This window comes from Carassius auratus, chromosome 4, assembly GCF_003368295.1.
Source record: "Carassius auratus strain Wakin chromosome 4, ASM336829v1, whole genome shotgun sequence".
In the NCBI taxonomy this organism is placed as follows: domain Eukaryota; kingdom Metazoa; phylum Chordata; class Actinopteri; order Cypriniformes; family Cyprinidae; genus Carassius; species Carassius auratus.
This window is the reverse complement of record NC_039246.1, coordinates 18753937-18778591: the sequence shown is the minus strand read 5'-3', so window position 1 is coordinate 18778591 and position 24655 is coordinate 18753937. Positions and strand designations below refer to the sequence as shown.

Genomic DNA, 24655 nt, shown 5'->3' with positions numbered 1-24655 from the left:
ACGTTTACAAACAGATACTGATGGTTAGGGCGGATATTGGTGTGCATTGCAAAGGGGCTTGAGGAACGCAAACGTCAAAGACGCACAAACCCATTAACACTTCCAAAGGTGCTGGTTATCATATTTCGGGTCCAAAATTAAGATTTGCCAAGCTGGCCCAATGGATGGCATGTGCGTTTTAAATCAAAACTCGTTTGTTCACGGTTTCTCATGCAAATCAAATCGAACAGAAGATTTGACTCCGAATTGATTTCTATATTTAGCTAATGATGCAATACTCTATCATACAAAAATACCCATGTTAAAAATATTTGTATTTCTCACTTTTGGTAGTGAATTATTCTAAGTGTGTTTATTATTAGCATTTATGTCATCTTAGATTATTTGTATTTATTATTATTTTTAGATTATTTTTTTAAGAGCTAAGGACTTTTTTCATGAAGGACACATGCCTGGCCCAAATTGGGTATCTTTGGAAACAAATCATTTATTTATTTATTTTCAACAGGTTTTGTGTTGTGAGTGCAACTTTGACAAGGTAGGCAGCTTATTAATATACGTACACACACACACACACACACACAAAGCGAAATAAGAAATATCTATGGTTCTCTATTCTCATCATCTACTTAATTAATTTTCCATTGTCAGATGTGGCAAAAAGTTAATATTGGACACGTTTATCTACTGACAAGTGTGTTATTTTATTTGCTTAAGTTAAATGTATTCATAATAACCGTCTTTTTTACGTTTCTAACATACAGTACCCCACAACACATTTTTGTGACGTTCTCAAAACAAACATTTTCAATAAATGAAACCCTCCAAATCCAGGTTTTGTGAGAGACAGAGAAACAAACGAGGTGAAAGGGACATGTGTGCAGTTGGGGGAAGACGAACGGATGATTGGTTGATTGACAGATAAAGTAGTCAGTGCATTTTTGCCCACCGGTTGGTTTTGTAGGTGGGTTGGGGCCCCCCTTTCCCAGAACCACTAGTGTAAGCAGAGGCTATGTTTGAAGCGAAAGGGAGAGAACGCAGATTAGACAATCAGTACATAGCAGCAGTGAATGAGTGTGTGTTTGTGCGTGAGATAAAGGAACAGAGTCAGAGAGAGATTATCAGGAAACGTTATGTGCAGTAGGATGCGTCCCTCGTTTTATGATTTCAGTGCATGTGTGTGTTTAAAGTACCTGGAAGTGGCAGCTCCAGTTTAGATCGTCTGAGTTCAGACATGGAGTGTTGAAGCTGCTCTATCACAAAATCATCCTCAAAAAAGAAATCCTTTGACAGAGTCACCTGCAGAAACTTCACCAGCTCCTCCATGGACAATTTCAAGAGGGTTTCTAACACACAAACACACAGAGAGCAATGAGGATACAAGTAGTTAGTATAATAAGAAGACCAATACACTAATTATAGCTAATTACAATTATTATAGTCTATCCTTATCAAGTCCTTTCAGGGTTTATTTTGCACATCCATCATCCATTTGTATTTATTATGAATCATTTGTAATTATCTTTATAATATCGGAGTTATTACTTTTGTGGAGTTTGAGGATGGTATAGGACATTGCAGTTAGAACTCGCTCTCCTTCCAGAATATAGATGTCCCATATTCTCAATGTAAGTGTGAATGGAGTCTATTCAATAAAACACATATTAATACAGTCAAATTAGTAAGGTTTCAAAATGAACAACAGATAATAATGCAACATAACATAATGATATGCTTGGATTTACTTAAATAACATTTAAAGAGTGCATACCCGATCCAAGAAACACTGAAAAAACCATTTCATAGTGTACAGGCTGGTGTACACCTCTTGATTATCCTGTAGAGGGAAGCAAAGGACAGGTATTGTACATGAATGACATCAAAATACACTTAAAAAACATTCACACATATATACTAAAGGCTACATACAGGTGCTGCTCAATAAAGTAGAATGTCCAGGAAAAGTTCATTTATTTCAGTAATTCAACTCAAATTGTGACACTCGTGTATTAAATAAATTACAGAACAAAGTAGTTTAAGTCTGGTTCTTTTCATTGTGATGATTTGGCCCAAATTTAACAAAAACCCACCATTTCAAAAAAAAAAAAAAAAAAAAAAAAAACATTTAGTGAATTGTTGGCCTTCTGGAAAGTATGTACATGTGCTCAGTACTTGGTAGGGACTCATTTTGCTTTAAATACTGCCCAGGATTCTTTGACAGTGGCCTTCAGCTCATCTGCATTGTTTGGTCTCTTGTTTCTCATCTTCCTCTTGACAATAGCCAATAGATTCTCTCTCGGGTTCAGGTCTGGTGAGTTTGCTGGCCAGTCAAGCACACCAACACCATGGTCATTTAATCAACTTTTGGTGCTTTTGGCAGTGTGGACAGGTGCCAGATCCTGCTGGAAAATGAAATCAGCATCTTCAAAAAGCTGGTCAGCAGAAGGAAGCATGAAGTGCTCCACAATTTCTTGGTAAATGGTTGCAGTGACTTTGGTTTCAAAAAACACAATGGACCAACACCAGCAGATGACACTGCAGCCTAAATCATCACAGACTGTGGAAACTTCAAGCAACTTGGGCTATCAGCTTCTCCGCCCTTCTTCCAGACTCTAGGACCTTGGTTTCCAAATGAAATACAAAACTTGCTCTTATCTGAAAAGAGGACTTTAGACCACTGGGTAACAGTCCATTTCTTCTCCTTAGCCCAGGTAAGACGCCTCTGACGCCGTCTGTGGTTCAGGAGTGGCTTAACAAAAGGAATACAACAACTGTAGCCAAATTCCTTGACACGTCTGTGTGTGGTGGCTCTTGATGCCTTGACCCCAGCCTCAGTCCATTCCTTCTGAAGTTCTCTAAAATTCTTGAATCCAGTTTGCTTGACAATCCTCATAAGGCTGTGGTTCTCTCGTTTGGTTGTGCATCTTTTACTTCCAAACTTTTTCCTTCCACTCAACTTTCTGTTAACATGCTTGGATACAGCACTCTGTGAATAGCCAGCTTATTGGCAATTCATTTTTTTTTTGTGAATTACTGAAATAAATGAACCTTTCCTCGACACTCTATATATGTATATTTGAGCCACTTTTGAGCAATCTAATCAAATAATTAAGGGAGAAAAAGTGATACTTGTTCATCATTCTTAAACTAAGAGCACACTGTGAGCTTTATAGCTATATACTGCAAATGTAGGTCATCCAGGTATCCTATGCATGCAGAAGATTTACATATTGTGCACAGTGTACATACTGCAAAAAAAGTGCAAGTATTATGGTTGTACTGTATACCATTTGGAACAAAGCCATGTGTTCTCTCTCTCTCTCTCACACACACACACACTTTGAGTGAAAGCTTATCTTTCTCTTTTATCCTCTTCCTAATCCTAATCCATTCACATCAAAGGCTGCCGTCTCTCACACACAAATAATTAATTAATTAATCCATCTCATTATTTATTAATATTGCCTTTTATTAATTACTCTGCCCTTTAATGAATCCCAGGCTGGCATTTCTTTGTGAATTCTTTGTTACATCAGCGCTCAGCGTTGGCCAGCTGCTCAAGTTTGCTTGAAAAAAGACACCATTACACTGACAAATAAAGATTACAGGCCAGAAGTGATGGAATATGGTCTAAAAATAAGACTGGATATGAAGCTTTTCAGACACTGAGAAAAAGGTAATTTAGGACACGCAGGGCAAAATTAATCAGGACAAAACTAATATCAACACTATTAAAAAAGTCTTACATGAAAGTAGTGTGTACCGTGATGTTTTACAAGTGAAGTGGTTTAAAGTTCAGATGTCCCACTTTAGAATGTACTGCATGATGTTTGTCTGTCTTACTAGATGTTGTTTGAGCTTAGGCATCATCTTCTGCAGGATCCGGTCATGATGCTCCTGGAAGCGCATGAGTTTAGGGAACCCTGGTACAAAGAAACCTGTACAGACACAACATTTTCTTAAATTTAGAACAAAAATCATAATCAAATTGCATGTTTAAAAATATATATAACAAAATAAATGTTGTATCTCAGTGACTCAACACAGAAAATAAAAATGTGAAGAAAAAAAATTATTAATGATTCTACAAACTACACAGCCGTAGCCTATGCTCAATTCCATATATATATATATATATATATATATATATATATATATATATATATATATATATATATATATATATATATGTATAGAAAATGAATAATCATACTAATAAAGCAATTATTTTATTTTATATATCTATTATTAATATTATTATTACATCAACTACTACTACTCAACAACAGTTGAACACCACTGTTCTAAAATGAGTAAAGGTGTGTGTGTGTACCATGCATGGCATGTTTCTGTCCAGACAGCAGTTTGACCAGTGCCCAGAAAGCATCTTCCTCATTCATATAGATGAGTAACAGAGCAGTGATCTGACTCATGCCCTGACAATAGCCCACCTCCTACACACACACACACACACACACAAGAGAGAGAATCCATAGTGTGTAGGTTCTTTCCACACATAAATCAAGCGCAAGCACATACTCATAAAACTTATTGGTACTGAGGTAGCATTTTAATTCAGTATTGTGTCGTCAATTGGAATCAACATGGCAATATTTGTGGACATTTTTTACTCACCGTGTTATATACAGAATATGCTGTGAGTACATGAAACAGATCCTGCTGTCTAAAACAAACAAGCACACACAAAACTATTACGGTCAAATAATCAGTTTTTCTGCTTTGTATGTCATGGGTCATTAGGTTTAGCACATTTTTGTATGTTCTCTTATGTCTCATTGCTGTTTTTAGTTCTTATGGATGTCTAAGGTCACACTGTGAGAATGATCTGACCCTTTCAAATCTCCACAGGTAAATGCCACATCAGTCAATACGGGCGCTTTAGCCCTGTCACAATTCAATACACCAATAACTCCAAGAGAAATGGTGGGGTGTGGGCATCTTTCTCTCGCGCCATTGCGTTCGCAACTTTTCCATTTCACATGCTGGTTAAAAGTAGCAGTTTTATGGCCATGAGAAATGGAAGCATCGAGGAGAAATAAAAAAAAATATACATTTTACACAGACACAGATTAAAGCTCTACCTAAAAAAAAGCCTCCATCAGCAAAGCAATTCAGTACGAAAGCCTGAGAAAAACACCACAGTTTGCTAATAGATTGTTGGGTATTTAACTGAATTTATTGTTTAAATAAATAAAACAAAGCATAAATAAATAAATAAATGAATAAAATAAAACAAATAACAACAGCTAAAACAAAACAAGAATGTTTGGATACTTGAATAACTTGCTCATAAAAACGAAAAAAAAAAAAAAAAAAACTGATAAACAAACAAACAAAAAATAAAAAGCTCCTAATAAAAGCAAATAATTTGTTTATTTTAATTCTATAATATAATAGATAATCGTTGGACACATGAAAACACACACACACACACACACACAACAACAAACAAATACATGACACCTTTCCTATAACAATAAAATAAAAAATAAAAAATTGTGAAGAAGTTGCATAGATGCATTTTATTGCAGTACATTTGTTCATGCATGTTAAAATTAAGATTCAGTGATCATTTTAAGCATTAAGTGCCAAAGGGCCCAAGAGCTTAATGGTCAGCATGAATAAGGGCCTAGGTACCCTATATAGAGGCCTAGATGCAATATGTTGAGGGGCCTGGAGCACTCAGTGGTCAGCTGGCATTGCCTATTGTGGCCAACATTATTTAAACCTCTTCTGTGTGTGTGTGTGTGTGTGTGTGGATGCTCACTTGACATCATAGCGGTGCATGAACATGATGTGATCTCTGTATGTACGATTCACATCCAGATCAATCTGACGGACATCTGGAGACAGTCCCCTGGCTCTGATCTTCAGTTTCTGGGGAAAGAAAGAGACAGTTCATTAAGTTCAGAATAAATATTACTAACTATATAGTCAACACTCTGCAGGCCACGAATGCATTTAACGACACGCTCACAGACCACAGCATGATTTCTGCCACACCTTCAGTTAAAAGGAAACGCAGGCTGAAAATCATGTTTTCTGTCCAGTTGGATGCTGCAGGGCTTTAGTAAAGCTGCTATTGTCCGTTTGGAGTGATATTTCCCTCTGTGGTGTGTGTGTCAAACCACATAAGTGTTACATCGCAAACCTCAAGGGTTGGCTATTTTGGAAAGTCATATTTAAGCAAAGAGTTTGTGATTGCCTCTCACACACACACACACACACGTTAAACTAGCTCTGAAAAAAGGCATGACTATGCTGGAATGGAGAAACTGCATTTACCTCATAGAAGTCCTTTTTCTCCTCTTTGATTTTGGGGACGTCGAGCAGCAAACACCAAACCTGACCTCTGAGCTGCAGCGGAACTCCCTTATAGATCCTCCTCGCCAGCTACACAAACACACAAAAGCACGATTAGAATCCAATGAACCTCGAAACCTCAACTATGTGCATGAATACACATTGTCGAAATGATTAAAACATAAATATTGTTTTAATGTTTCTGAAAGAAGCCTCTTAAGCTCACCAAGACTGGGGATCAAAAATACAGTAAAAACTGTGATATTCAGAAATAGTACTACAATTTAAAATAAACTTTTTGAACACTATTTAATTTTCTGTCTTATTTTATTATTTTATTTTACTATTTTCATATATTTTATAATGTAATTAACCCTATGATGGCAAATCACAATTTTAAGCAGGAAGTCTTCTTCTCATGATCTAAGAAATCATTTTAATATGCCGATTTGATGCTCAAGCAACTTTCTTATTATGAGCAATTGAAAATAGTTATGCTGCTTAATGTTTATTTCAACATTTTAACTTTGGTTGCACCACATGATTTAGTTGTTCAATGAATGGACAGAAAATATATTAAATTATATATATATATATATATATATATATATATATATATATATATATATATATATATATATAAAAGAGATTAAATAAACTACTTTAAAGATTTTTTTTCTTCATTATGATGTCACATTTATGCCACACCCAAAATATTACAAATAACTGCATGTTAACAATATACAATAAAAATTTTATCTTTCACCTAGTCACTGTATACATGAATTATTATTTTTTTCTTTTTACTTTATTTTAAAGAATTAATATTTAATTTATAATGAATATTTTACAATTTAATTAATTATTACTCTTAATATATTTTACATTTTTGTAAAAAAATAAAGAAGAGTATCATGCCACTGACTCTGGAATACAGAAAACTATATCAGAGACAGATGTCTTTGTTTCTTTGTCTTGGCTAGAAGAAGACTCGGATTTTCCACATTTCCTGAGCTGATTTTCTGTGAAATTTGTTAAACTGAACTTAGAGTAGGAGAAAGCATGATTAAAAATAGGCAAATTATAAAAAATGTGAATGTGGGGGTTGGACAGGATATATATATATATATATATATATATATATATATATATATATATATATATACACACAATATATAATATAACTTCAATGATGTAGCCACAGATACTGCTGGCCTGTTTATTAGGACACGCTCAATATGGATAATCACGCTGTCTAAACAAATTCAGTAACAGAGTAATGGAATACATCTGTGTGTCTGTGTCTCTCACAGGTAATTGTGCAGTCAGTAAAGATTAAACTCCCTTCAGAGAGCAGATTAAAAGCTCAAAACCAAAATGCTGAAACCACAAAAGCTAATGGCCGGCGTGAATCGTCTCTCAGCTACAATTAAACTCACCCGCTGGAACAGAGGAAGAGAGAGAGAGAGAGAGAATATGTATGACTGTAAAGGGGTTGAGAGCTGAAAGAGAGGAATGAACACTCTTCCATTTCCTGCACTCATCTGTCCACATAACTGCCACTAAATGATTTCCTGAACGTCTCTTCCGCCCTCAGGGCCAATCCATGTGTGTATGTGTGTGTGAATTGATGGGTGCTGAGTAGTTCACTTACTATAATGGTAACGACGATATTAATAATCTTCGAGAGGCTCTTGAGGAGCTGATTATTGACAGACAGCAGTGGGCTCATATCCCACAGCCACAAACCTAACGACTGTGTGTGTTTCTGACTCCATTCTCAGCTAAACGAGGCGATTAAGACTGTTTGTTTATTTGAATGAAATGAGACATGACAAATCGGCAGGTGTCTGTGCGTGTTTGCTTGTGTGTTTGTGTTTGTTGACGGGGATTGGTTTTGTAATTGCGGACATGTAAGAAGTCAATAACTCCATCTGTTCTACAAGAAAAGAAATAAATAAAATAAAAACGTTTTGTCTTTAGAGTGAGTGTGTGCACTACAGTGAAATCAGAACCCAAACAAACCTGCAGATTGAAACTATATAGCAGGGTATCTCAAAGTGGATTAATATAAACAAATCATTGAATTATAAAAATTTAAAATTGCTGTAATTGCACACATTGAAATTGTATATTCAAAATATTCTCAATGGAAACACGTCAATTTTGCAAAAACGTACATATATATCACAAAAAAATGTTTTTACGCTTGCTTTGGGCGGCTTTCCGGCTAATTCCAAATAGGAATATTTCACAAAACTGCAATTGAAACAGTTTTCTGCATTTAAAGGTCATCTGGGGTACGTTAAAGACACATGATCATTTGTCAATCACATGATCATGAAAATCCGCTGCCATGACTTATCACGAGAGGGAAAAAGTCGCATGACATCGGTTAATAGAAATGGCGTCATTTCACGATAGTTTTGTTTTAAATCAACATTTATGAAAGAATTGCAAACGTTTTGCAGTAACAAGGTTATTTAAATATATTCATAGCATACAGATATTTGTAATCTGAAGTTTAATTTCTGATGGATGCGTAAAAACAAATGGCTAGAGTAGCTATGCAGTAAAAAAAAAAAAAAAATGACAGTTTTGTTCTGCTTTTGATGCATTGCAGCCTGCTGCTTATGCTCATTTAGTTCAGACGCAGTGTGACAGTCTAATCAAACTAATTGGACTAATAAAAAGAGGTAATAATTAGTTCTACTCAGAGTAATAAACTGCAACTGTCACGCTCCACCTCGGGCAATACGAAGGTTTCTCATTTCACACTAGACACTGTTAATGGACAGAAATGCAATTTTACACACTAACAGCTGCCTGAAGATGTCCAAACACATAGATGAATAGAAACCGATGGATTTTGTTCAGCTGAAGCAGGACAGTGGTTTTCTTAGGGGAATGGTCCAATGACGCCCAATACACAGGACAGAGACGGCCAAAGGGAACTTCAGCCATTTACACACACAAGATGAAAGACTGAGTAACTGACTTTCTCAAAGTCCTTCAGAGAGTTACTGTTTATGAAGGACACGCACCTTGTCACTGTTCTTGTATTTCTCCCAGCTCTTCAACATTTTCAGCCATTTTGTCGTTCTCTCCACTTCCAGATGTTTTTGCTAAGCAGACAGTGTGCAAACACACAGTGCAATAAATTAAACAAAAGAGACAAAAGCACACCTAAATGTTTCATCTAAAGCAATACTGGCTGGACTTGATGAAAATGGATTTCAGTGAGATCTAGAATGCAATATTAGAACAGCCATATTAAAATTTAGGAAGTAACCCCCCAAAAAGTTATTTTTAATATCTGCTCTGCTTATTCTTCTACATGAACATAATGGCCTCTGAGGCAGGGATGTTACTCTGTTTCTCCAATTTAAAACTCATTATTACGTTACAATACGACACTTTAAGTGCTTTCTGTCATGATGATAAATATGCGATCAAGAAAGTCACTTTTCTGAGTCATTTTTTGCATTTAAGTTTAACCAACTGGTGGTGAAAAGGATTTTTCGTAGAAATATGAAATCCATTCTGCTCAAGGTCATACAGGTGCCCTAACTTTTTTTTTTTTTACAGTTAATGCAACTAATCCAATGACATGCATTTATTTTATAAACTATATATTCAGAAATTCTACACCGGTAGTAAATTGTTTTACTGTGATAAATTACAAAACATAACCCTGCTGAAATCTATGGAAGACCGTTTCCACCACCAAACAAAAAAATAATAATAATAATTGCGACAACTGCAAGAAAAAAAAAAAGTCATAATTGTGAGATAAAAACTTATGGTTGATAAAACATTTATACTGTATTAAAAAATATTTTTCTCTTTCTACTGATGTATTTGCTTTAGTTTTCCAGATAAAACACTGTGAAGTTTTCACAGATGCACTATGAAAGTATCAGGTTGGCTTTAAACTTATCACAGTTTTGGTGTCACAACAAATACAGCAGTTGACTCACCTTTTCCTCCACTACATCATACACCGGAAGCTCATCCTCACTGTGAAAGGCAAATCACATCAGATTAAAGAAGGGAAATATACACTTGGACTAAAATCAATTCATTTTGTTGAAACAAAAGTATTTAGTTAGACCACTGAACACACAGAGATTTATGGTTTCAAATAGCCACTAATGTCTGCCCACTGTTCACATAACATGATGGCCGTACAGGGAGAGAAATCACATCAATAAATCATACACTGGTTTATAATGCTGACGTCAAATCTTGCATGTATTACTGAAAAAGGAATTACTTTGTTCCACAGGAAGTCCACTCGCTGGATAAATAAACATCACTATTGGTAATGATGCCCCCGTGACCCTCACCCCTGAATTTGTTCAAAGTGCGAGATCTTAGTCAGCTACACAAACAGGAAATGACTGTTTCCATAGCAGCCATTTTATATCTGATCTGGGATCTCCATGAGGTAACCCAGGGAAGTTGTGATATGACATTAGGCTCTGTTGCAAACCCTAGTGAACTTCCTTTTTGTCTACGTAGACAGCTACGTTAGTTAAAATTCAATGTTAATGACAATTCAATCATTGTAATTACTGACCCTTTGTTCATATGGTATTTATAAAGCAAAAACATAAAATCAAAGGGGGAAAAAAAGCAAACAAAAATACAAAAACAAATTAAGATAAAGAACAAACGAATTAAAATAATAATAAAGCACAAGAACAAAAAAGCTAAGTAAAACAGAGCAAAAAAATATATGCATACAAAAATAAAATAAAAATGGAAACAAACATCAGAACAGAAAAGCAAAATACATACAAAACAAAAGACAACAAATCAAGAGAAACAAAAAACTTAAGATACAGGTCAAAAAATCAATAAATAAAACAAGAACAAAAAGCAAAATAAAACAAAGCAAAAAAAAACATACACAAAAATAAAATAAAAAATGCAAACAAAAATCAAAACAAAAAGCAACCAATTAAAATTTTGTAACTAAAAAATAAAATAAAAAAATACTTAAGATCAAATAAAAATCAAAATAAAAAACAATGCAAAATAAAGCATACATAAATAAAATACAGAGAAAGAAAACCAAACAAAAAAACCAACCAAACAAAAAAATCTAAGAAACTGGCATATCTTCATAAACTTTCCTTGGACCTTTCCAGTTTTGCAATTTATCTTTCAATCTTTGTCAGCCTCTTTCTCTGTGCTACGTTTTTTTGTAGCCGTTTTTCTTTCCTCCTGTCTCTCTGCCCCTACAATTACAGAGTCATGATCTGCCAGACACATGTGGCACTCTATAAATATGGTATAGTGCACTGCTGTTTAAGGGGCCTGGGTAAGCCACAAACCTCCCTGCCAGGGCGAGAAGAGAGTAGAACGGAGAAGACAGGAGAGGCCAAAGGAGCAGACAGACACCAAGATAAGGGTGTACAGTGAAAGCTCAGACTCTTTGAGCTCTCTGCTGGGTTTCTCCAGTACCTGCATCTCCTCACTCATGTAAGATCTCACAGAACAGAATAATGCATGCTTCTTACTGCAGGAATCCGAAGCGGTCCACCGCTTTATACAGATCAAAATTGGCCTCCTCCCACGGTGCCACCTCCGCACTTTCTTTACCCTGAAAGCACAAATAACACAAAGTTGTGAGTACACAGTTGAGAAACTGTTTTAGTGTGTATGTGTGTGTTAGTGTGAAGTTGCTGTAGGCTTGAGTTTTCAAAGCGTATGGTTCTACTGATCTGTGAATTTGTTGTTCATACATATTTTAGGCAGGTAATGAGGGGTGTACAGGTTCAGTATAACACAAAAAAAAAAAACAATTCAAACAGCAGAAATAAAGAGAGAGGTGTGCCTAGAGCAGAAACAGATCATCCTTGAGTAAGAACAGTACAGTGTGTTCACAGTCGTGTACTGACCACACATACAGTTTTTTTTTTTTTTTTTCTCTCTCTCTAAACAAACTTTTTCTAAGGTCAAACAGTGCAGTTTAATTCCTAGCCACTTGGCATAGAGACTTCATTTAAAATTTGTTTTGTATGTCTTTAGAGAGCAGAAAATAATAATAAAAAGATTTTGTAAAGGAGCTGGTGCAGATTGTTTACTTCGCTTGAAGAGGGGATTGAAATCTGACACTCCTCTTCACGCTCAGTTCCAATGTGTTGCTGCTTTTAGAACTATTTTCTTTCGCAAAAAAAAAAAAATAATAATAATTAAGACTGACCTGCAGAACCATGCTTATCGATGAAACCAATGTTAAAATTCATAATTATAATCATAAGCCAATGATGATTTTGATAGATAACCGATAAACAGGGAATATTAAAATAGTGTAGCCTACTACGATGTAAAATACATTTATATTTTAAATAAATAAATAAATAAATAAATAAATAAATATATATATATATATATATATATATTATAAAATATGGTAATAAGAGAACGGTTTAATAATAATAAATACATAACATAGATATAATTTCAACACTTTGCGTACATCTACTTTGACTAATGACAATTTTTTAGTCACATAAAGATGTGAAAAGAAAGGTGAAGCACTTTGCCCACTCACAAAACCATTCATCCCAAAAGCCTTTTACCTGTCAGGCCAGTAACTAACTGTCTATATATGCAATATGCAATATGTGCACTTTGTCATGTTGGCAAGAAAATCTATGCAAATTTCAATGTGATGCAAATGTGAAGGTCTTAATAGATCTGGGAAGCATGGAGAATGAGAAAAAGAACAGGAGGAATCAATCGGCGGAAGCGAGAACAAGAGCTGGAGCCATAAAAAAAGAATGAGCATGAAAGAAATTGAGAATCGGAGACAAAATATGAACTGGTATAGAGAGAAGCCAATTCAAGGGCAGAAGCACACACAATCATTTATCTCTGTCTCACCCTCTGGTGTGTGGCACAGGCATAAATCTAGAGTGGGATATGATAATCTGATAGCATGTCACAGTGACATGGCTGTGGGAAATATTTCGGCCGGCGACACGCTCCAAGGACGTACCCCCCCCCCCCCCCCCAATGTTTTTTCTCATGTCTTTCTGAATTCAATTATCCCTCTTGAGAAAATGACCTCACAAGAACAATATTACATGTAATAACAAGTTTACATTTGATATTTGGATAACATTTGTCATTTAGCCAGCACTCCCCATTATAGGACTTACAGCTGAAAGTGCTCTACCTAACTTAAAATTCTAACAGTTCCTTACTTATGTTTGTTACACACATAATGTTGGTGTTTTTGGAAAGAAGACCCTTTGGGCTGTACTTTTTGATAATGCTCATAAATATAGTCAATAAACCACTCTCTATTCACATAGATGCCGTTCATCTATAGCCGTTATAGCTGTGAATACACAGTACCGTATTTTCCGGACTATAAGTCACACTTTTTTTTCATAGTTTGGCTGGTCCTGAGACTTATTGTCAGGTGCGACTTATCAAAATTGATTTAACATGAACCGAGAGAAATGAACCAAGAGTTCACATTACCGTCTAGAGCCGCGAGAGGGTGCTCTATGGTGCTCAGTGCTCCTGTATTCTACACTGAAAACATTGAGCGCCCTCTCGCCGCTGTAGACGGTAATGTTTTCTTTTGGTTCTTGGGTCTAAATAAATGCGACTTATAGTCCAGTGCGACTTATATATGTTTTTTTCCTCATCATGACGTATTTTTGGACTGATGCGACTTATAGTACGAATAATACGGTAATAGCGAGCTGATTTGGGCTGATTTGCACTCAAACAAATGGTAATCATGCAGATACATTCACATTCAACATAAAACACACTTTCACATATATGAAAACTGTTGAAAAATAAAACAAAGAAAAAAGGCGATTGCTATAAGTCAAAGCGAGTCACTGGTTATGCTTTCTGAATCGAGAGACAAATCCCAGTGTACGGAGCTTATCACAATCCAATTAACAGACACGTTACAGAATTAAAGTCCCATAATGAGAGCTCAGATTACACTCAATTTAAACGATCAATTTATAAACTGGACACACGCGAGAGATTTCATGAGGAAAAATAAAATAAAAATCACGAAACACCTTAGTGAAAACACACATTACTCTTACAACAGTCACTGGAAGTCATAACTTTGTGAGCTTATATCGATTACCACGATCATTATTGCATTCATGCAATATAAGGTTTTTCTTTCCTGTAACCTACATAACTTGACAAACATGTATTTTAACAAGTGTATCTTCTGGAAAGTCTGGAAAGATACAATGCAAGACGTGAAGTTTTTAAAGTTGGCCTCCCAACATGAGTGATATACAAGACAGCCGGTGAACAGGTGTTTCACATGACAGCGGTTATAATAATAATAATAATTCATAATAATAATAATAATAACACCCTACTGATGCCCTATTTTCTCTGGCATTCTAAATCAGAAACATAACAGAAATGTTGTCTAAAACTCTGACAGACAATGTTTTAGCAACAGATGAGAATACAGAGAATCTTCCAGATGAAAACTGCAGGTTGTGAACTATGATGGGAGGTGATATCTGCTTGGATCAGATTATATGTTTACTGTGTTTCTGTTTTTCTTGGAAGTGGATTGGAGGGTATTTGGTTGGTGAATGAATGGCAGCTGTTTTCTCTAACCTTGTCATATTTGGCGAGTATCTCAGCTCGCTCCTGTTCCAACTTCACTGCAGCATCCTGCACTGAATCAGACGCTGGAAAAAGAAACAGAGAGAGACCAATTAGCTGCAATTTTCACTGTCCACTGTGTGAATCATCTTTAATAAGCCTGGCTTACAGAAATTTAGAGAAAAGACCTTTTTGCATTTTGAAACACACACACACACACACACACACACACATTCTCTCTTTCCTATCCGCTACAGCATAGCAACAAGTTGCTGTTCAAATAGATCTGAACCAGTATGAGGCTCTCAAGGGCAAACTGCGTCATTCACATCCAAAGCAAACAACTGTGGTCTGCTTTTATAGGAGGATTCCGGGTTCAGTACAAACTCTATGGACAGCATCTCCATTATACACAGTGTGCATTCTGTGCATTATGCACAGAAAATATTGTAGCTGTGTCTCTCGGTTTCTAAATAAATTTTAGAGACCAGATAGCAAGTCTTTTCAGTTTGCAAGAGCAATAAAGTAATAAAAAGCTAATAAAAAGATGAAGCCAATAATTCACAACCCAGCATTTGGTAAGTTTAATAGAGCTTTTGCCACAGATGATATCAAAGATATCAAAGAAAAAGAAAAAAAACAATCATTTAGATTATCTAATTTAGAATATATATATATATATATATATATATATTTTGATTCAATTATTTTGTTATTTATTTAGCAGCCTATGAAAAAAAAAAAAAGATATTTTGAGAATGTTGATTCATTCATTCATTTATTCATTCGTTCGTTCATTCGTTCATTCACTCGTTCATTCAGTGGAAGTCAATGGCAACCAAAACTGGTTACCGACATTTTTCAAAATATCTTTTGTGTTCTGCTAAAGAAGGTTATTAATGTTTATTTCCACAAATACTTTCAAAAACACAACATGCCATTTCTGCTTTAATAACCAGAATATATTGTTATAAGCATCACTGAAATACTGTGAAGTACTACAGAAAATAGAAAGGCTTCCACCGACTTTCATCAGCTGGGTCAAAGCCAACCAGATTCCCTTCCTGGAAGTATAGGCTTTTAAAGTCAATGGGATTTTTATGGAACGATGCCGTGTGTGTTCTGTGTATTTAACAGATGCAAGTAGAATTAATAGAAACATATAGAGCAGATGAGATTAGAGAAAATGTGATGTGATGAGACCAAATGAAATAGCATGAGGCAATTAATGAGATTAGACTAGAAGAGTGAAGATTAGGTAAGAAGAGACTGTGTGTGAAGAAGAGGAAAGAGAGTATATAAGAAAAAGAATGTTTGTAACAGGAGAATGTGAGTTAAAACCATTGGAGACAAGAGAAGAAAGAGTATGTGAGATGAGAAAAGATGCGAGAAAAGAAACCAGATGTGATGTTCTCTAATGTGAGGGAGTATATAAAAAAAAATATGAGACAAGCATGAGTATGTAAAACATGAGACAAGTAGAGAACAGAAGAGAAAAGATGACAATGACAAAATGAGACAATTGAGCAGAGATGAAAAGAGTATGTGAGAGAAAATGAAAAGAAGAGTTTGTGACAAATGAGATGAAACAAAAGGATACAAGATTATATGAGAGAAGAGAAGACATGAGAAGAAGAGAAGAGAGAATATGAAAGAAGAGAAAAGATAGTAGTATGTAAGAGACAAATCGAGGCGAGAAGAGATAAGAAAACAAGACAGTAGCTTACATGGCTGATGGTCTTAAAGCTCTGGGGCCTCCACGGCATATTAGCATTCACTCAGCGCCATGTTTCAGCTCAACACTCTCTCGTTCATGCTCCATACATCAGTCTGACAGCTCACGCTGAGCATATGTGAGCACAAGCATATTTAGAGATGAGCAAATGTTCTCTGAGGCCTCTGCAGCAGACACGTCGTACACGAGAATGAGAAGCATTTCAATCCATTCTAAATGGTCATTTGTCAGATTAACAGCGCTCATTCACATGGATAAGAGTGAAGAAATCACAGCTCATCTTCCCTTAGGATTTCCAGAGCTGCACTGTTCAGCACAGATACTGCAGCAAGCTTACTAGAGACGCAATTAATGTGAATTATGGAGGAAAGACTGCAGCAATGATGCTATGCTCAATTTTCGAAATGGAACATGTCACAGCTATAATGTGCATAAATATATGCATGAGAAACTCAAAAATTAGCTTAACACTTTAAAGCTAGGGTAGGCAATTTCAGAGAGGCTAGGAATGGCAAGTTAGCTTTAAAATCATAAGTTCCCACCCTCCTTGCAAATCAGTCTCCAAAGCCACTCCTCCTGTATATTCAATAATAACGGCTTTTATTCTCACTCAGAGTAATGGAACACGCTGATGACATATCATGTCTGCATGAACAGGGTGCATGGAGGTCTGCAAATACATACATTGACAGGCAGATATGACAGCCTATCATAGCCCTCGGACCAATGGATATGATTGGACAAACATTTTATGGTCCTACGCCTTCCCACGGAAGATATAAATAAATATAAATACATTTAGAACACTTAACTTAGTGATAACCCCTTATGTTAACATACACATCAAGGACCGAGACATCACCCGGCATGGCGCAGCCGGGGCCCCACCCTGGAGCCAGGCCTGGGGTCGGGGCTCGAATGCGAGTGCCTGGTGGCCGGGCCTTCCCCCATGGGCTTACCACCTGCAGGAGGGAGCGTAAGGGACCGGTGCATAGTGGATTGAGCAACAGTCGAAGGCGAGACCCCGGAATCTGGCTTTTGGGATGTGGAATGTCACCTCGTTGGCGGGGAAGGAGCCTGAGCTTGTGCGGGAGGTCGAGAGGTACTCACTAGAGATAGTCGGGCTCACCTCCACGCACAGCTTGGGCCTCTGGAAACACACTTCTTGAGAGAGGCTGGACTCTCTACCACTCTGGAGTTGCCCATGGTGAGAGGCGGAGGGCTGGAGTGCGTTTGCTTATAGCCCCCCAGCTCAGCCGCCATGTGTTGGAGTTCACCCCGGTGAACGAGAGGGTCGCTTCCCTGTGCCTTCGAGTCGGGATAGGTCTCTTACTGTCGTTTGTGCCTACGGGCCGAACGGGAGTGCGGACTACCCGGCCCTCTTGGAGCCTCTGGGAGGGGTGCTGGTAAGTGCTCTGACTGGAGACTTTCTCGTTCTACTGGGGGACTTCAAAGCTCACGTGGGCAGTGACCGTGACACCTGGAGGGGCGTGATTGGGAGGAACGGCCCCCCTGACCTGAACCGGAGTGGTGTTTTGTTATTGGATTTCTGTGCTAACCACGGTTTGTCTATAACGAACACCATGTTCAAACATAAGGGTGTCCATCAGTGCATGTGGCACCAGGACACCCTAGGCCGGAGCTCAATGATCGACTTTGTGGTCGTGTCATCAGACCTTCGGCCATATGTCTTGGAAACTCTGGTGAAGAGAGGGGTGGAGCTGTCAACTGATCACCACCTGGTGGTGAGTTGGATCCGATGGCGGGGGAGGAAGCTGGACAGACTCAGCAGACACAAACGTACTGTGAGGGTCTGTTGGGAACGTTTGGCCGAGCCCCGTCAGAGAGATCTTCAACTCCCACCTCTGGCAGAGCTTCAACCGGAGATCCGCCCTGAGTACCTCAGGTCTCTGGATGTTGTGGGGCTGTCTTGGCTGATACGCTTCTGCAACATCGCATGGCGGTTGAGGACATTACCTCTAGACTGGCAGAACGGGGTGGTGGTCCATCTTTTCGAGAAGGGGGACTGGAGAGTGTGTTCCAACTATAGGGGGATCACACTTCTTAGCCTCCCCGGGAAAGTCTATGCCAGGGTACTGGAGAGGAGAATTTGTCCGATAGTGGAACCTCGGATTCAAGACGAACAGTGTGGTTTTCTTCCCGGTCGTGGAACACTGGACCAGCTCTATACCCTTTCCAGGTTGCTAGAGGGTTCATGGGTGTTTGCCCAACCAGTCCACATGTGTTTTGTGGATTTGGAGAAGGCATTCGACCGTGTTCCTCGCGACATCCTGTGGAGGGTGCTCTGAGTATGGGGTCGGCGGCCCCCTGCTTAGGGCTGTTCGATCCCTGTACGACCGGAGCAAGAGCTTGGTTCGCATTGCCGGCAGTAAGTCAGACCTGTTCCCGATGCATGTTAGACTCTGGCGGGACTGCCCTTTGTCACCGGTTCTGTTCATAATTTTTATGGACCGAATTTCTAGGCGCAGCCAAGGGACGGAGAGTGTCCGGTTTGGGAACCATACGATTTCGTCGCTGCTTTTTGCGGATGATGTTGTCGTGTTGGCCTCCTCAGACCAGGACTTTTAGCGTGCACTGGGACGGTTTGCAGCCGAGTGTGAAGTGGCTGGGATGAGAATCAGCACCTCCAAGTCCGAGGCCATGGTTCTCAGTCGGAAAAGGGTGGATTGCCCACTTCAGGTTGGTTGAGAGTTCCTGCCTCAAGTGGAGGAGTTCAGGTATCTTGTGGTCTTGTTCACGAGTGAGGGAAGGATGGAACGTGAGATTGACAGACGGATCGGTGCAGGTTCTGCAGTAATGCGGTCGCTGTACCGGTCTGTGGTGGTGAAGGAGCTGAGCTGTAAGGCAAAGTTCTCGATTTACCGGTCAATCTACGTTCCTACCCTCACCTATGGTTATGAGCTGTGGGTCATGACTGAAAGGACAAGATCCCGGATACAGGCGGCCGAAATGAGCTTTCTTCGTCGGGTGGCTGGGCGCTTCCTTAGAGATAGGGTGAGAAGCTCGGTCACTCTGGAGGAGCTCAGAGTAGAGCCGTTGCTCCTCCACATCGAGAGGAGCCAGCTGAGGTGGCTCGGGCATCTATTTTGGATGCCTCCTGGACGCCTTTCCGGGGAAGACCTAGGACACGCTGGACTATGTCTCCCGGCTGGCCTGGGAATGCCACGGGGTCCCCCCGGAAGAGCTGGAAGAAGTGGCTAGGGAGAGGGAAATCTGGGCGTCTCTGCTTAGATTGTTGCCCCTGTGACCCGGATCCGGATAAGCGGAAGATGATGGATGGATGGATGGATGGAACTTAGTGATTGCCATCGGAATGTGAAGATACTTTCAACTAGCATAACAAAAAAAGTTACTGAACCAAATCAGCAGCAGGAATCATTCACCCTAGTCCGGGTACGTGCACTTGCCCATCACACTTTATGCCAAATACACACTATTGCGAAACGAAAAACAATAAAACCTGGATCATGCACTACTTCCACTGGGATTCTAAATTCTACATCCAATTGACATTTTGCAATCCTATGAGTGCATGAGAGCTGTCGGATTTGAAAAGTTGACTAACTAAATAAATAGTAACAGTTGACTAAATAAATAAATGGTGGAAACTGTGAGCTGAGAAACTAATTTCTGGAGCACAACTTGTAAGTTCTATAGAGTAGGGCTGTAGCTATCGAATATTTTAGTAATCGAGTATTCTACCAAAAATTCCATCGATTAATCGAGTAATCGGATAAAATGTGTTTTTGCTTAATTAAAGTGCAATATTAATTATGCAAGAGAAAATAAGACTCCTGGGTCTCTTAAAATGAACAAATAAGTTTTCTTTTTTAGAAATGATGTGATGCTAGTTTTACTCGAATCAAACGGTCAAATGCTCATGAAGTGACTGTCAGAGCAGTTCTGGAGGTGTTGTTCATGTGTTCACGTCTTTATTTAGTGAGAGGAAAGACGCTGAAATCACCGGAGACACAGCGCTTGTGTCTCCTTCCACTTTGTGGGTGACGTAAATGCGTTGTGTCACATTAAAAAAATAATTGCGAAAGAACCTGACGTGAGATGTAAAATAAATTAAGAGGAATCGTTTCAGCCCTACTATAAAAACTAAGAAAGTTGTTCCTCATGCTTAATTATTAATGTTTAACATTACTTTAGTTAATTAATTTCACAATTGCTGGTAGTAGGTCAACAATCATCCAGGTCACATTACAATGGCAACAGTGGAGAATTTAGTGTATCTGGGAATGTATTCATGCAAAAGACCCAAATAACTGAAATAAGCATCTTCAACAACGGTAGTGAAATTATTTTTAGATAATTTTAAATGCAGCTGAGTGTCCTGAGCTCACCATTATAAAAGCAGGGGACACAAGTTTAACATCACCTCACTAAAATATGTCATTGTATTAAAAAAAAAGAAAGGAAAAAGCATATCGACATACCAGCTGTGTCGCATTTCCAAGTGTGTACTTACAAAGTAAATATTTAATCATTTTTCCTAATATGCACATGGAAAAATATTATATACCTGTAAGCACTTGGAAACATTAATGTGTTACCGTTTCCGCTTTAAGCATAGTTTTTTGGTGCCCATGAAAGATTCTTGTTTATGCATGAAGTTTTGTTTGTTGTACTAATATAATGTCTTTCTTTTTGTGTAGCGAAGGTCACTGGAGGGTAAGAACACCATTTGAGAACAATAGTAATGTGCAAAGTTGTTTTGTGCAAGGAATCAATGTAAAATATTTTTTCGAAGTTGTATATAAAAGAAAACTAGTAAATTTTACAATACTATTTCAGTATTTTGACTTCAGAACTTCACATATAATTAAATTTTAATCATTCTTCATTTTTTTCTAACTGTATAAATTTACTAGTGATTTCTCAGTGATTTTTTTTTTTTCTGTGTACAGATGTGGCCATTAAGAATGCACTACATTAATCACTTAAACATGTTTATCAAAGTGTACTCCTAAAGATGACAAGAAAAATGACGATAAAGAATGTTGTGTAATGTGAGCAGTACAGTGGTTAGTGAGGACACAGCCAAAATAAAACACAGACACACACACACACCTCTCTAGTGTGCAGTAAGAGTAACACATGCACTTCTGTTCATTCTTTCACTACAGCGTCTTTGCCTTCTCAGATGATTCCACTAAGATTCAAGAGCCATCCAGCATTGTCTCTCTCTCACACACACGAGACAATGTCTGACACCATTCAACCAAGAATCATACAGCTCTAAAAGGAAGTCAGTCAGGCAGACATTCCCTGGCTATTTTTATCAACACTTTGGGAAATTTTTTCAAATTTTTCCCTCTTATAAAACTCCCTCCCCAGTTCCTGCAGAATGTTCTTCTGCCTCTCTCAATCTCTCCCCCTCTTTTAAGTGTGAAAATACCCAGAACTTCCTCAGAGTGGTATTTTCAGTGGTGTGATATCAATGAATGGTCTGGATCTTTATGACTTTCCTAACACACACAACCCTGCTGAGCGTCTGTCATTACAGCTCACTCACACACTTGTACATGGGCGGCTTCAAGCCACAAACAGCAAGCCATCATTCAAATCATAGCTTCTGCACGTCAAGTTCAGCCCACGATGGAAAAGATGAACAGTATAAATCAGAGCTCTAAAAGCAATGTTCTTTTATATAATTTTAGCTTGTTCCTTTGTTTGTAAAAAACATAAAATCATGTTTAATGCATATATAGTTATAACTATAACTAGTATAGGTTTTTTTTGACTAAACATTATAATACACTGTTTTTTAAAAGCCATCTAAAGAATAAAATACTATGCCAGTAATAATTACAACTCAAACAAATTAATTTGTTATCAACAATTTATGTAGATTATGTATTAACAGTATAATTTAATTTATTAAGTGTTTAAAGCATTTTTAATGAAAGTAAAAAGCATTGTACTGAGTTAAAAGTTACAATACACAATTAATTTAAACATTGTGTCTATTAATATGACAATTTATGAAATCACTTATTAATTAATTATTAATTATATTAAGTTTATTATTTATTTAAAAACAAAATATGTAATATATTAAATGCAAACTGAATATTTATGGGAGGCCAAGCAAACTTAACATTACATGTGATTCATTCAAAGTACACTGGAGGAATATTGTTTAGTTTTTCAACCATGACAAAGTAAATGCCTAGTATGCAGTTAAAGTACATGCTGTTTTTGCCACAAATATTATATATTTTATTTTTTATTTTTTTTTACTATTGTGCAATAAACGCACACTATGAGTTTGTGCTGAAGATATTAGCATTCAGAGATTCATTACACTTTTTCTCAGTCAAACTGAGCTCTGCAAGTGCAAGTGAGTAATTGTAACGTCAGGCCTGATTGGTGACACGCTAATTTCCCGCCTGTTGTTCTCTCCTCTTGACTCATACATCATTTCATCCTTATTTTATCCTTAATGAAAGGATGGAGCAGAGACCAAGGGAGCACATGGTTGAAAAACAAATCGAATTTTTGACAGATCAATCTCATGTGGTTATTGCTGCTATGATTCTACCGTGGCACACTGCTTTCACATGTAGATACTGAGGAATAAAGATGGTGTGAAAAAAAATAAGAACCCACCACAGTCTGCATCTTTCATGACATATATTTGAACAGACTCAGTACAGCTTTTTGCTCTTATTTTTAATAAACAGATAAAAAGAACAGCTATAAGGAGTAAATATAAACTAGAGATCAAGATTGTGTCCAATCACAAATTTCTAGATCCTATTTCTGATTTGACATTAAACATTAAGTTACTCCAACATATTGAAAAGTAATATTTTATTATTGGGTTAGTTCATCCCCAAATGAAAATTTTGTCATCAATTACTCGTCCTCATGTTGTTCCACTATTGTAAGACCTTTGTTCATAATTCTTTTTTTTTTTTTGTGCACAAAAAGTAGCCTATTATCGTAGCTTTGCAAAACTGAAGTTGAGGCACTGATATCACATGGACTGTTTTACCAAGCTCCTTAGCCGATGTTCTTACTATGTTTATGGACCTGGGAACTTACTGCATTGATGTCGATGGGAGGGTCAGAGAGCTCTCAGATTCCATCAAAAATATTCGAATTTGTGCTCTGATGATCATAAGGGTTTGGAGTGACATGAGGGTAAGTAATTAACGACAGAATTTTTATTTTGGGGTGAACCCTTTAAATATTCATGTTTAAAGTTGCAACATTCATCAGGTAATCCAACATCTATAAACCAATAACCTATTAAAGTGGAAAAGTACAGACTTCTGTAACAAATCGGTCAAAATAGCAGTAGGTAAAACTAAAAACTGACATCATAATGAAATGTAATGATAGATCTATACAGTTTAAAAAGAGAGAGATGAATGATGTCATCTGATCTTACCAGGCTCAATTTCTTCATGATCTGTGTCGCAATTCAGATTTTTGGCATGCATGAGTGTGACGAACACACACACCAACACGATATCAGTTTTCTTTACTCGCCATGATAAAAGTCAACTTTCAGCAGCTAAACTAAAGAAATCCAGTTTCTTATCGCTCCGAATCAAATAAGACACGATGGAGAAAAGAGAAAGAAATGGAGTAAAGAAAGAGGAATGGTGGGCAACGATGACAGCAAGGGGGATAGGAGGCAACGAGATGCGTCCTGACAATACAGCTGTTTGTTTACTTCAGAGACACGTCATGCTTCAGACCCACACACTACATACCAGACTGACTAACAAACAAGAGCTATTCACACACACAGATCATTTATTACATGTCTTAGTGTTTGAAATGTAAACTTCTTAGGTAAATCTTAACATGTGTCCGATACTTCCGATATGTCTCAAAATGTGTCAAGATACTTAAGTGTGCAGTCAAGCGATGTCAAAATGAGCTCAAACATTTCTTCAATATCAAAAATGAGACACCATCCACATTCTTCTT

At 37.4% G+C, this 24655-nt stretch overlaps 1 protein-coding gene across 3 annotated transcripts in view; it reads right to left on the bottom strand.

Annotated features, from left to right (window-relative positions):
* The window catches only part of usp6nl (USP6 N-terminal like), a 55964-nt gene that overhangs the window by 4201 nt on the left and 27108 nt on the right, over nucleotides 1-24655 (bottom strand). For all 3 annotated transcript variants that reach the window (XM_026230751.1, XM_026230736.1, XM_026230744.1), the window contains 12 exons: nucleotides 14959-15032; nucleotides 11853-11935; nucleotides 10305-10344; nucleotides 9369-9449; nucleotides 6307-6414; nucleotides 5789-5898; nucleotides 4636-4684; nucleotides 4334-4454; nucleotides 3844-3938; nucleotides 1772-1837; nucleotides 1546-1645; nucleotides 1194-1346 (listed from right to left, as the gene is read on the bottom strand). In XM_026230751.1, coding sequence (XP_026086536.1) covers nucleotides 1194-1346; nucleotides 1546-1645; nucleotides 1772-1837; nucleotides 3844-3938; nucleotides 4334-4454; nucleotides 4636-4684; nucleotides 5789-5898; nucleotides 6307-6414; nucleotides 9369-9449; nucleotides 10305-10344; nucleotides 11853-11935; nucleotides 14959-15032 — 1080 coding nt within the window. The remainder of the gene's footprint in view (nucleotides 1-1193; nucleotides 1347-1545; nucleotides 1646-1771; nucleotides 1838-3843; nucleotides 3939-4333; nucleotides 4455-4635; nucleotides 4685-5788; nucleotides 5899-6306; nucleotides 6415-9368; nucleotides 9450-10304; nucleotides 10345-11852; nucleotides 11936-14958; nucleotides 15033-24655) is intronic.